We start from the raw sequence: 12,805 nt of genomic DNA, 5'->3' as shown, positions 1-12,805 counted from the left end.
TTGTTGTTTAGTTGAATGTTTTGCAAGCAGGGATATTAGATATTAAGGGAACCTAGTAATAGTGTCGGACTGATTATGACGTAAAAAAATTAGCCAATGAGAGGCCATTATTGACCAATGGTAAAATATATAGAGGCCTCTCATTGGCTAATTTTTTTACGTCATATTCAGTCCGACACTTTTATTAGGTTCATATTAAGGATTTTGATTTTTATGTAAGTATTATTGAATTCTAAACAAGGATGACAACATCCATAAAAGCGAATCTCTGAAATAAAAGGAAAAACGAACGTAGAGTGTCAGATCTGAATAAACAGAATATGTATGCATGGTATGTCTATACAACATTGTAAGTAAATTTGTTGCAAAACTGATAAAATACATGTTACTGTTAAAGGACTGACGTTTTTAGGACTTGATTATAGAGATGCTTCGCTTATAACATTATACCTTGTTGTAATAGGAATCAGTATTAAAAAAATCAGATAAATAGGATAATCTTAACATTAAAAAATTTGTCAAAAAATTAAAAAATTTGCTTGTTTTAAATGGACGTACGGACTTCCTGGTAACGATTATAGAGTTTCTGCGCTTTTAAGGCGTACCTAACTGTTATAGGAATCAGCATGCTATGTTTGAAATTCATAGGACAATTCTAACTTGTTTAAATTAACGAAATGATTTAACTGTAACGGACGGACGGAGGGACCAACACTAATTATAGAAAAGCTTCGCGTTTAAAAATGAGAAAAGACGGGATAGAAAACAAATTAATACACATTACTATCATACAAGACTATCATATGATATCTCCGAATAATAGTTCAGTTTGGAGTGTTAGTATTCATGAAAAGTATAATAACACACGTACACGTTACTTAATTGGATAATCGATTTTGTTATGTTTTACAGCACACACACTCGCTGAATTGTTACACTAAATTTATTTTAATAGCGAGGCTTTTCCACTACTAATTCTGTAAGCAGATAAATAATGTCATTTCAACTCAGTACAAGTTTCCTGCTCTTAAATTATTCCTTTTATGCATGCATTATTGGTTTCGCCCCTAGCCTCTAAAAAAGTTTCACTCACAAATTTCCAAAAATTAAGATTTAGGAGGACAGATAGATTTCGTTGAACTTAATCCAAATTTGTATTAAAGATAGTGTACATACAGGGTGCGTCACATAAATCGGGACATTTTTTTTAAACGGCCATAGCGCGAAAACTACTTGACCAATCAGGACGTTTGACCCCACTATAGAAAGCTTAGGTAATGACCTTTTAGCACAAAAAAATCTTTGGACGAAGATGGACGTGTACACCGAGCTGGACGCGTATATATTCAACAAGGCAGATTCCAAATGCGCCGGTGGTTAGGTGCGCAAAATCACAAAACGTAGGGTCCGACAGGGAAGGAGTTGGAATCTTGACCCCAAATTTTGTGGGTGTCTTAGGCTCATTGAGACACACATTTTGAATCCATTTTAGCTCAATCCTAGCCGAAATGAGGTCGATTTTTCAAGATTTTGAGCCTTAAGAAATCACAAACAGTAGGGCCCGACAGGGAAGGAGTTGGAAATTTGACCCAAAATTTTTTGTGTGTCTTAAGCTTATCGAGACACGCATTTTGAGTACTTAAAGTCTACTGTAGCTAAATCCTAGCCCAAATGAGAGCAAAAACATGGATTTTGTCAATTTGGCGGGTACTCATGATCCTAAGGAAATGTGGCCTCCCAGTAGCCCGATCTTAATTCAATGGACTTTTGGGCCTAGGGCTACTTTGAAGCATGCACCAATAGACGTGCCCATACCAAAAAGACCTCCCTCATTGCCACTATCAAGGAGAACTACGCCAGCTTGGACAGGTACATTTTAACCTGGACCTGCCGGCGGTTGAGGAGGCGGGTAGAGACGGTGATTGAGGCTGGCGGCGATTTTATTGAATAATCTACTAGTCATATACCTATTTTGCTTCCCAGTTTTTAAAATTCAATAAAATCTTTAAAATTGACGGTTTTATGTTCATTTCTTTAAAAATTACAAAATGTCCCGATTTATGTGACGCACCCTGTATATTACACCGACTCAGAATTACCACTTTTTTTTTTTTTAAATTCAATGGGCGCGCTATTTCAACCCATTTCTTTTATGATATAAAGACTAATGATACCAAAAATAGTGTTCTGGTAGCTTTTTTTCAGCAATATGTCAAATTCGATTTTCATAAAAAAGGGGAAGGTTCCCCCCTGGGGGTGAATTTTTTTTTTCTTTCAAACCATGGCTTTATACACCTTCCTGAATTCGTCTTGAAGAGTACATTAAGGATCAAAAAACGATTTTAAAATATTTTGATCATAGCAAGAGCTATTCTCAAAAAACTAACAATTTTGGCCATTTTAGCAAAATCAGGTGATTTTGACGGTTATTTGAGGATAACTTTTTCTGGGATTAATATTTTTAAAAAACGTTTGTTGATTCTTAATGTACTCTTCAAGACGAATTCAGGAAGGTGTATAAAGCCATGGTTTGAAAGAAAAAAAAATTTCACCCCTAGGGGGGAACCTTCCCCTTTTTTATGAAATTCGAATTTGACATATTGCTGAAAAAATAGTCTGAGAACACTTTTAAAGGTATCAATAGTCTTATATTTATGAATAGAATGGGTTAAAATAGCGCGCCAAAAAATTTTGCATCTTGAGTCGGCCTACGTATATAATACGTGGCCCAGTGGGTCTAATGTGAGAGATTCTCGCATAACCCATTTAAATTGTTTCTTTAAGCAGCTGGCTAACATAACGATACCCTCCCCTGACCATGGATGAATGTATTGACCCATACGTACCATTGGACTTTATTTTTACTGGCTAAATTTTTTGTGGACCATAAAAAAATTTGGTGCATTTTCAGGTCTTGTAATCTAATCTTTGAAGTCCTCATTTCTACCGCTCGTTTTAATACCTTATAAATTAAGCAACCAACACAAAAAGAAAAAAAATATTCCAAATTATGAGCATATTTGAAGAGTACCATTAATAACAGCAAGTCCTGCTGCCCTTGAAGTGATGGAAAATCAATATCTTACATTTTATGTAAAGGCTTTTTTCGTAATTAAATGTGAAAGCAATGTTAAGGAAAGCTTCTCAACAAGTCGATGTCTGTCCGTCAACTAGTTTATGTTGTGTTCTTCCAACAAAAGAAATCACGTTAGAGTTTAGAATGCATTGTTTTAGTTTGTCCTAAATTTAACCCTTAAATAGCTGTATATCTGCCTTAGTAAAATCGTCCTTCTAGTAAAAAAGTTTAATGTTTGAAATCTATACAATATTGTTAAATTTTCTCGCTACCATGGGAAATGTCAAACATGAAAGCATCATATACCAACCTTACAGCAATTTATAATTGATGAAAAAACAAGTCATTTTTCCAGAATTTTCTCTTAATCTATTCATCCCTTACCAATCTTCCCCCACAATCAGAAAAATAAAATCAGGGTGCAGGGATACATCATATGACTACTTAAATAATATTCTTCATCCAATTCCAAGGTTAAAAATTGTAATATACCACGCAAACATTGCATAAAAGAAAGGGGTGTGGATTAATATATATAGCAGTCTTTTTTTTTCTATCCCTGGTGGGTAACACATTCCAATCTTTACAGGGAGGGTGCAATGTATTGATTTATGCACAAGAGGGGAACTTAAGCTCAGTTCTGTAAACCTATTTGTCACACCTTCGACAGCTTAATCACAGGTGGCGTAGGTGTGACGATCACACGTGTCGTTCTTTAGTCAACTCACACCATACGCAATCACACCTTCAAGTCACACCTATGACGTCAATCACCCCTATTTTGGATTCACACGTTTTCGTGTGAGAAGATTTTCATCACACTATGCTGTCGCAGCTGAAAACAGCTTAATCACAGGTCCAGCATGGAAATTTTCAATAAAAATGCGGCATTGCGCATAAGAAGGGCTTTCCTCTCATATCTAGCAGACAATTACAAAAAAAATAAACAGAAGAAACGTAAATAAACAAACAGACGAGACGAAGCGAAGCGAAGCGAACATATACACAAAGGACGAATATTTGATTTATCATTTTTTTCTATGTTTATTTAAATGTTTAACCTAATTATGATTTTATGAATAATTTCAGATAATTTGCAGTAAGAAGGTGAATAATGAAGAAGACAACATTGTGGATTATAAATGGAGATTTACAAACTCTAATTATCAAGTGAAAAAAAGCTAAAATCGAGATTAGATACATCCTAAAAATATATAGTGGATAATGCTTTACAAATTATAATTGCAAATGATGGTGAAAGCTATTGCAGTAAAACCTGCCAAAAATAGAACATTTTTTATTACAACCCATAACAGTTTTATCAAAGAAAAAATCGGTTTCGGATATATTAAAGAACTTTTAATATTTTATATGAAGTCATATTTGGTTCCTTTAAGTATTTATAATATCTTATGTATGTATAAAAAATATAAAAAAAATAATCTGCCAAAATATCTGCATTTCTTTTATTTTATGTATTATATTTGTATCAAACTGCATCATACCTACAGACGGCATAGCAAGACGTGCAATGCAGGGATCTCAAGGGATAAGACAATAGTTAATAAATTTATGTATATCCCCTATGATTATGCATAAAATTACCCCTTATGTATATTGAAATTAGTGGTTGAAACGTTTGAACACTCAATTTAATAAAAAAAAACTATTAAAAATTTAACAAGAGTCCCATTAGTGTAAAGCCAACGAATAAGAAAACATTATTATAAAACTTTGGGGACTGGTATAATAAACAGACCATTGTCCCCATCTCTCTCAGCATACAATGTCGTTACAATTGAAGGGAAAATTAACAGGCAAATCTTACAACTTATTTGCATGGTTTTAGGCCATACCATATAAATGCTTTGTGTGCAGCCGCTCAGGGATCTAAATGGATAAGAAAATGGTAATTAAATTTATGTAAATCCCCATTCATGATACACAAAATTACCCCTTCTGTAGATTAAAATTATTGGGTGAAACGTTTAGACACACATCTTCATAATTCAACCAATTAAAATCAATTGAAGTCCCCAAAGTTGTTAAGCAGACGAATAGAAAACGTTATAAATACTTTGTGTGCAGACGCTCAGGGATCTAAACAGATAAGGCAATGGCCAAAAAATTGATGTAAATCCCGATGGATAATGCACAAAATTACCCATTCTGTAGATCTAATTAGTGGTTGAAACGTTTGGACACACAACTTTATGATACAACCAATTAAAGTCCCCAAAGTTGTTGAGCCAACGAATAAGAAAACGTTATAAATGCTTTGTGTGCGGCTGCTGAGGGATCTAAAGGGATAAGGCAATGGCCAATAAATTGATGTAAATCCACATTGATGATACACAAAATTACCACTTCTGTAGATTACAATTAGTGGTTGAAACGTTAGGACACACAACTTTATAATACAACCAATTAAAATCAAAAAGTCCCCAAATTTGTTTAGCCAACGAATAAAAAAACGTTATTGTAAGACCTTGGGGACTAGTGTGATTAACAGCCCATAGTCCCCTCTCTCCCTGGCGGCCGCTAGTACTTTATATCTGGAGAAAAAAACGTAATATGACAGATGTCCAACCTTAACAGACGAAATTTAAAATAAAAATTGGTCCTGTAGCTTTTTTATTCTTCTTATCATTTACAGGCAACTAACCAATTGATTGCAGCAGTAGATAAACCTATTGATATCTTATAACGCGGTTTAGGTAAAGAATCAAATCCGTCAACACGCTTTAGCACAATAGTACCTTGAATTCTTTAAATTTATTAATTTTATGTTTGTCAGTCCGTACGGTTATCTTTCTAATAATGAATTTAGGCATGTACTTTCATACACTATAGGTAATTGGTACAGAAACTAAGCTTCTAAAAACAAGAATTGATGTTGAAATATTATTAAGATTTACCAATAATAAAAGTAATGAAAAATTCAGACTTAATTTTATTAATTTAAGCACAACAATTAAAACATTTATGAAAATAATATAGAATGTAAGTGAACAAATATGGTATTATTTTTGTTTCTAAGTGTAGCCACTACTTTTAAGGTTGTCAAGGTGGCTTATTATCAGAATAATTCTTGGAAATCTCGTTAACTGGGGATGGGAATTAACAATCCTGTCCTCCTCCTCTGACATCCAAAGTCCTTAACAAAAAGATTAACTTTAAAATTAAAATATTGTCAAGTAGATCAGGTGTTTACATAGGTACTTAAAATACATAATACCTATTGAAAAAAAAGAGATTGTAACAATTTAAATAACATTATTATCGTATTATATAAGGAAATTTTTTTATTAAGATTGTGATATCCATGGAAGGTTTTGGGCCAGTTATAATAAATTATTTTTATAATGGCATAAGTACATTATAATTTTCCTAATTTACAATGAAGGGCGAAAGCCCTACATTCTGAGGTCAGAGTAACACTGGAAGGTTAAATTAAGAACTGAAATATTTTACTTAATATTTAAATAAAAAAATGACATCTAAAAATGAAAGTATAGGGTTTAGATTTTAGAAAAATGTGATAAAATACCTGAATAAATATATTGCAATTTGTATGATTTGATGTTTGCTTCCCAACCATATAAACATTAGCTTTCATAGTTCTGTCCCCAAATTCCACGAGAGAAACAATCTGTCAACAAATGAACTTCATTCAGTCTGAAATAAAAATATTGTTTAAACCTCCAAATTATACCTAAAATTTATTTTTCACAAATAATATTAAAAATAAAAACAGTAGGTATTTAATTATAATTAAACATTAGAGTTAATCTGTTAATTAAAAAACAATCAACAACCCGCTTTACAATTTTAAAACTTAAGAAAATGACGAGCTTCAAATGCGTGTTGTTTCCGTGCTAGTCAGCTAACGATTGAAAATTTTTTTGTTTTTGGAAGACGACATTCGTAAATAAAAAATTTTACGCGGATTTATAAAATGAATTCTATGGCTTATTGTAAGTTTGACTTCTAAAGTTGAGCAGAAGTTGATACAAAAGTGTTGTTGTTACCGGTGTACACATTGTTGTTGACAGCTAAAATCTTGTCACCCGTATGTTGTTGTTTCACACCTAGCAGTCACACCACACGTATGTTTATAGAACGGCTACGTGTGAGCAATTTCCATCACACCTACGAAATCGAAATCAGGGGTGAGATAGGGGTGACTAAATTCATGCGTGATCACAGCTTACTCACACGGTGTTTTAAGAACCGACCTTTAGTTTAGGCCTTCCTTTCATTTTTACACAAGACAACTCATCATTTGCTATACACACACACACACACTTGTCCTGTATATTTGTTTGTTTATTTTTGTGTGTTTGTCTGCTATTAGCCGGTGTGTTATACAAAAATTTGGACCAATGGCAAGCCTCCGTTTGTCTGCTAGTGGCATGGAATTTTAAAAATTGTCATACATTTAAAGTCCGTCGTTTTGAAAATTTAAAATAAAACCATAAAGTGTAATTTGTTTCAGTTAAAAAATTTTTTTCTTGCAGAAAAAAAGATTTTTAAAAATTAGTTCACAAGAGAGATAATTTTATAAAATCTTTAAAAAACTGTGCGTTGTTAATATTTGGACCAATGAGAATTGAGTGGTAGTCTGCTATCTGTTGTGTGTGCTGGACCAATAGGAATCCTCCGTGTGTAATGACTTGGACCAATGAGAATGCTACACTTGCCTGCCTTTCCCGTATTATAGATTAGGGTTCCGCAAGTATTACAACAAATAGAGCTGGTTAACATTCTTTAATATATCTTTGACTGCGGAAGTTATAATCAGTTTAAATTATATTTCAAGTATATAAGCAGTTATTTCAAGCTATATTAATTTTATATTAATAAACTTTAGTTAGAAACGTATAATTTTACTTAAATTTTATATCTTAGCCGGTAAATCTGATAAGTGAAACTTTACAGTTAACCTGTATTTTAGAAAGTTTTGTTAATTCCACAAAGTTTTCTATTAATTTTTAGTTTCTTAGCTACTATTTAATTCAGCCACGTTTAGAAAATAATTATTTTTTATCATTTGATGAGATTTTAATTCTTTTCTCTAGGTATAAAGTCTTCTTTTACTGATCTTGTTCTTATAACTACTTGATAACTGTTCTATAGCTCACTTTTTCTCTTTAGAATATCTTTAAATTCGTTTGTGCTTTACTACTCAAGGTTTGTATCTTAAAGATAATTGCTGAATAATCTAATTTTTATAAATTTCTAATTGCATTTCAGACTTGCTTGGACTAAACAAAATGAAGGTGGTGTTACTGCTCGCCTTGTTGGGCGCCGCTGCGGCGGAAATTTTCTTTGAGGAAACTTTCAGCGATGGTGATGCCTGGGAATCAAGGTATACATATTGTAATAATAATGTGCCAGAGATAGATAAGCATCTTAATTTTTAAGAGTACTTTAGCAGTATATAGTGTTGACTTAAGCAATAATTGGCAATATAAAAATAAAAACTAATAAATTTATATGATTTCAATTTTTTAATAATTTTAGATGGGTGCAGTCCGAGCACAAGGACGACCTTGGTCAGTTCATCGTGAGCTCTGGCAAGTTCTACGGAGACAAGGAGAAGGACAAGGGTCTCCAGACCTCTCAGGACGCCAAGTTCTATGCCATCTCTGCCAAGCACACCCCTGTCTCCAACAAGGACAAGCCTCTGGTCATCCAGTTCTCTGTGAAGCACGAGCAGAACATCGACTGCGGAGGTGGATATGTCAAGCTCTTCGATTGTGGTATGGACCAGAAGGACATGCATGGAGAGTCTCCCTACAATATTATGTTTGGTCCTGATATCTGTGGACCTGGAACTAAGAAGGTTCATGTGATCTTCAGCCACAAGGGAAAGAATCATTTGGTCAAGAAGGTAAGATCCATTCTAATTTTGTTATATGTCAAATAAAAACTTTTTAATATTCTTTTTTTTGATTTTGTAAAAATAATAGTGTCGCTTGAAAATGTTACAAGTGACTTACAAATCTTTAGACCTTTAAATAGAAACCTTATTTTTAGGACATCAGATGCAAGGATGACGTATTCTCCCACTTGTACACCCTGGTTGTTCAACCCGACGGCACATACGAGGTTCTGATTGACAATGAGAAGGTCGAATCCGGCAGCCTCGAGGATGACTGGGACTTCCTTCCACCTAAGAAGATCAAGGATCCTGAGGCCAAGAAGCCCGAGGATTGGGATGATAGGTGAAGATTTTTGTTAATGTTTTAGAAAGCAATATATCTAGTTTAATAAAGTGTAGTTTTTTTTAACTAACATTACTGTATTTTAAGCATTTTTAAAGTTTTTGTTTGTATAGTCCTAGTAAAATTGTAAAATTATTTTTTTAAATTTGAAGAAAAACCTTGACAAGCGTAATTTTACTTAGACATCAAGAAATGATATACAAATACAGGTTTAATTGAAACTTTCTTTAAATTTTGTATATAATTTCAGAGCCAAGATTGACGATCCTGAGGATTCCAAGCCCGAGGACTGGGACAAAGCTGAGCATATCCCCGACCCTGACGCCACCAAGCCCGAGGATTGGGACGATGACATGGACGGAGAGTGGGAGCCTCCCATGATTGACAACCCTGAGTACAAGGGCGAGTGGAAGCCCCGTCAGATCGACAACCCTGCCTACAAGGGCGCCTGGGTCCATCCCGAGATTGACAACCCTGAGTACAACGCTGATGAGGCTAAGGATCTTGGTAAATATGATGAATTCTGCAAGGTTGGTCTTGACTTGTGGCAGGTGAAATCCGGAACTATCTTCGATAACTTTATCATTACTGATGACGTTGCTGAGGCCAAGAAGCACGCCGAGGACCACTGGGGCGCCACCAAGGATGCTGAGAAGGCCATGAAGGATGCTCAGGATGAGGAGGAGAGGAAGAAGGCCGAGGAGGAGGCTAAGAGCGCCTCTGCCAACGAGGTTGATGAGGATGACGAAGACGCCGATGATCTTGATGACGAGGAGGTTGACATTCCAGACGAGACTGGAGACAATGAGATTGATCACGATGAGTTGTAAACTGCAGTATTTTGATAACAGCTGATCAGTCATCTGTCAGACAATGACAACTTTTTGATCTCGAGCTGCTCAGTTTTATTTCAAATGTTTGCTTTAAAAAATATCCAAACATCATTCCATTATAAAATACATTTGAAATATAACTAGGCGTGAGACCTAGGAAATTAAAGGTGCAACTATAAAAAGGGATTTCCTTAGGATATCCTTGATATTGACAATAATAATTGTGATAACATTATCACAATCTCAAAAAAGCCAGGACTCACATGAATTTCATCCAGTGATTTTTAACACAAATAAACAACGGCAGATAAATTTTTATTACTTTTTCAAAATAGCAGGAACTAGTTTTATGCTGCGTTGTTTTGCAATTTAATATTCATTTTTGTTTTTCATTTCTGAATCCGAATGAGTTGCAAGAAAAATAACTAATTCTGTATTTAATATCATACAACAACAATAATATATTAAACGGCATTTCCAGTACAATTATACAATATTCATAATGGTTAAGTTTACAAAGCATTCTTTTTACAGTTTCAAATAAACAAAAATGACACTTATAATAATGAATTTTGTAACTATAAACCTTATGAAAATGGTAAAATCTGTGATTCCTCTCTCTGAATGTAGCATTATGTATTTAGTTCCCCTATCCAGAGTGGTTTCCAAGCTGATTATTATTTTGTACTGCAATGTAATACAAAATATTATCCGCTCATCTATGCACTGAACTTTTTTATTGGGGTCAAAATATTTATTTGTTTTTTTAACTGGGGGATTTTAACTAAAGTCCTGATAAAGCTTTTTAATTATTATCAAAACTTTTAAGGGACTTTCTTAATAATCTGCACTCATTCTCACTTTTTAAATTTATATTTGTGATTCTTATTGGTTAATTATTATTATTATTACTATTACATTAGTGCTGTGTAATTTTATTCTGCCTTGTCAAAGAAGTGGAATAAATTCTTGTTATGTAAATATGATGTTTCTTTTTTACTTTGTTAGGATAGAATTATGGAGTTTAAGGATTGAGATTAAATCGACGCGACGCTACTCTTCCGTACGTATTCCATATCTTCAAAAAAAAAAAACTGAAGATGCAACATCGCAGTTTAACGGAAGAACATTACTTTCTGTTTCAATAATTATGTCTCAATTATACAGTTTCCTAACTGCTGTAGTTCTTTGTTTTAAAGGAAAGCTTTACATTCATATTTTAGTTTTTAGCGGCGGCGGTTTAATTAGCGTTTAAATTCTTCGGTTTACACGTTGGACCTTAAACAATCTACAAAAAGTATGTCACAGTTTCTTCAATTTTGCATATCTTCATATTTTTTCGGTTAAAAGCATACGAAATTAATTCCTCGTATTCATTCGAATCCGGTGGATAGGAACCGGTTCTCATCCATACGAAAAAACTATGTCAAACATCATATTATATCCAGCTTTCTAAGAATTTAAAAATGTACAATCATAAGATTAAAACCAGTTTTTTAGCCCGTGCCTTCGGCACCTCGGGGCTAAAAAAAAATTCTTTTAATCTTAAAATTGTACATTCTATATCCGCGGAAAGCCGTTTATAATACGATGAAAGAAATAACTATTCTAGTTTTTCTATTGGTTATGTTAGTTTGTGGTGCAACTCGGGACAAAAATAGTTTTATTTCGAAATCGTGAAGACTTCCATTTTCTTGGAACAAATTTTGTTCAATATTATATTTTGAGGTGTAAGGTTTCGTGAATAATTTTGACTTTCTGTAAACTTTAAATCGAGACATGTCGGAATTGTCCTATCGGTTTCAAATTTTAGATTATGATTCCTGTAACATTTAGGTAGATTTAGAAAGCGTATCAACTCTGTAATTAATACATGCAAGTCCGTACGTCTATTTAAATTATTTTTGAAATTTTTATACCAATTTTTTCGTGATCTTATGATCCTTTCATCTGATTTTGTAACAATATTTCATTGGACAACACGGTGCAATAGTTTAAGCAAAGCATCTCTACATTCATTTCTTCAAAATTATTTTGCACTATAGTGTTTATGTTCGTTAGTTCTACCTTCTGATGTCAGAGCTAGTGCACGTTGGCATCCTTTTTTTTCATATCAAAAGTCTTAGTAGAAGTCTTGGTTATAAGTTTTTTTACCAAGATTAAACTAAATAATTTTTGATCAAGATTTATTTAATTTCTACAATATATTCAGATTTACAATTTGAATTAAGATATGATAGTTGATATTTCCTAAATTTGCTAAACTTTTATGTTTTAAATCTAGAGAATCTTTGAGGCACTTTTTAAATATTTTAAATGCTACATTATACAAAACATTATTGGTTAGGCAGTAGGCTATAAAAGTTTTCCGGAATTTTAATAAATATAATAGATTTGAAATCTGAATAAAATTTTAAGGATTTTTTTTATAAAATTCGTTTTTTATATAATTCATTATTTAAAAGCGCAAATCCAATTTTAGTTAATAAATTTTGACCAATAGGATAGGTGGATTGGAAACTACCTGCGCTCTAATTGGTTGAATGATGTACGTCACTTAAGCTTCTCCAATCAGAGCGCAGATAGTTTTCAATCCACCAATCACAGATGTCAAAATTATTTAACTTAATTTGTATTTGCGCTTATAGATAAAGAATTATACAAAA

General features: G+C 33.2%; 1 protein-coding gene and 1 long non-coding RNA gene across 2 annotated transcripts; one reads left to right on the top strand and one right to left on the bottom strand.

Annotated features, from left to right (window-relative positions):
- Window positions 1-6,016: 6,016 nt before the first annotated feature.
- On the bottom strand, window positions 6,017-7,316 carry LOC145316419 (uncharacterized). The gene is made up of 3 exons (XR_013878495.1): window positions 7,108-7,316; window positions 6,627-6,754; window positions 6,017-6,233 (listed from the first exon to the last, which is right to left on the bottom strand). It is a non-coding gene; the product is annotated as an uncharacterized LOC145316419 (long non-coding RNA).
- Window positions 7,317-7,817: 501 nt separating this feature from the next.
- Window positions 7,818-11,120, top strand: Calr (calreticulin). The gene is made up of 4 exons (XM_080156776.1): window positions 7,818-8,447; window positions 8,603-8,972; window positions 9,119-9,306; window positions 9,557-11,120. Exons 1-4 carry the CDS (start codon window positions 8,353-8,355, stop codon window positions 10,134-10,136), a joined length of 1,233 nt encoding a protein of 410 aa, XP_080012902.1. The 5' UTR covers window positions 7,818-8,352; the 3' UTR covers window positions 10,137-11,120.
- Window positions 11,121-12,805: the final 1,685 nt, after the last annotated feature.

The sequence above is a fragment of the Acartia tonsa genome, chromosome 1 (genome assembly GCF_053477335.1).
Source record: "Acartia tonsa isolate MP-2025a chromosome 1, ASM5347733v1, whole genome shotgun sequence".
Classification (NCBI taxonomy): domain Eukaryota; kingdom Metazoa; phylum Arthropoda; class Copepoda; order Calanoida; family Acartiidae; genus Acartia; species Acartia tonsa.
This window is presented reverse-complemented; position numbering and strand designations above follow the sequence as displayed.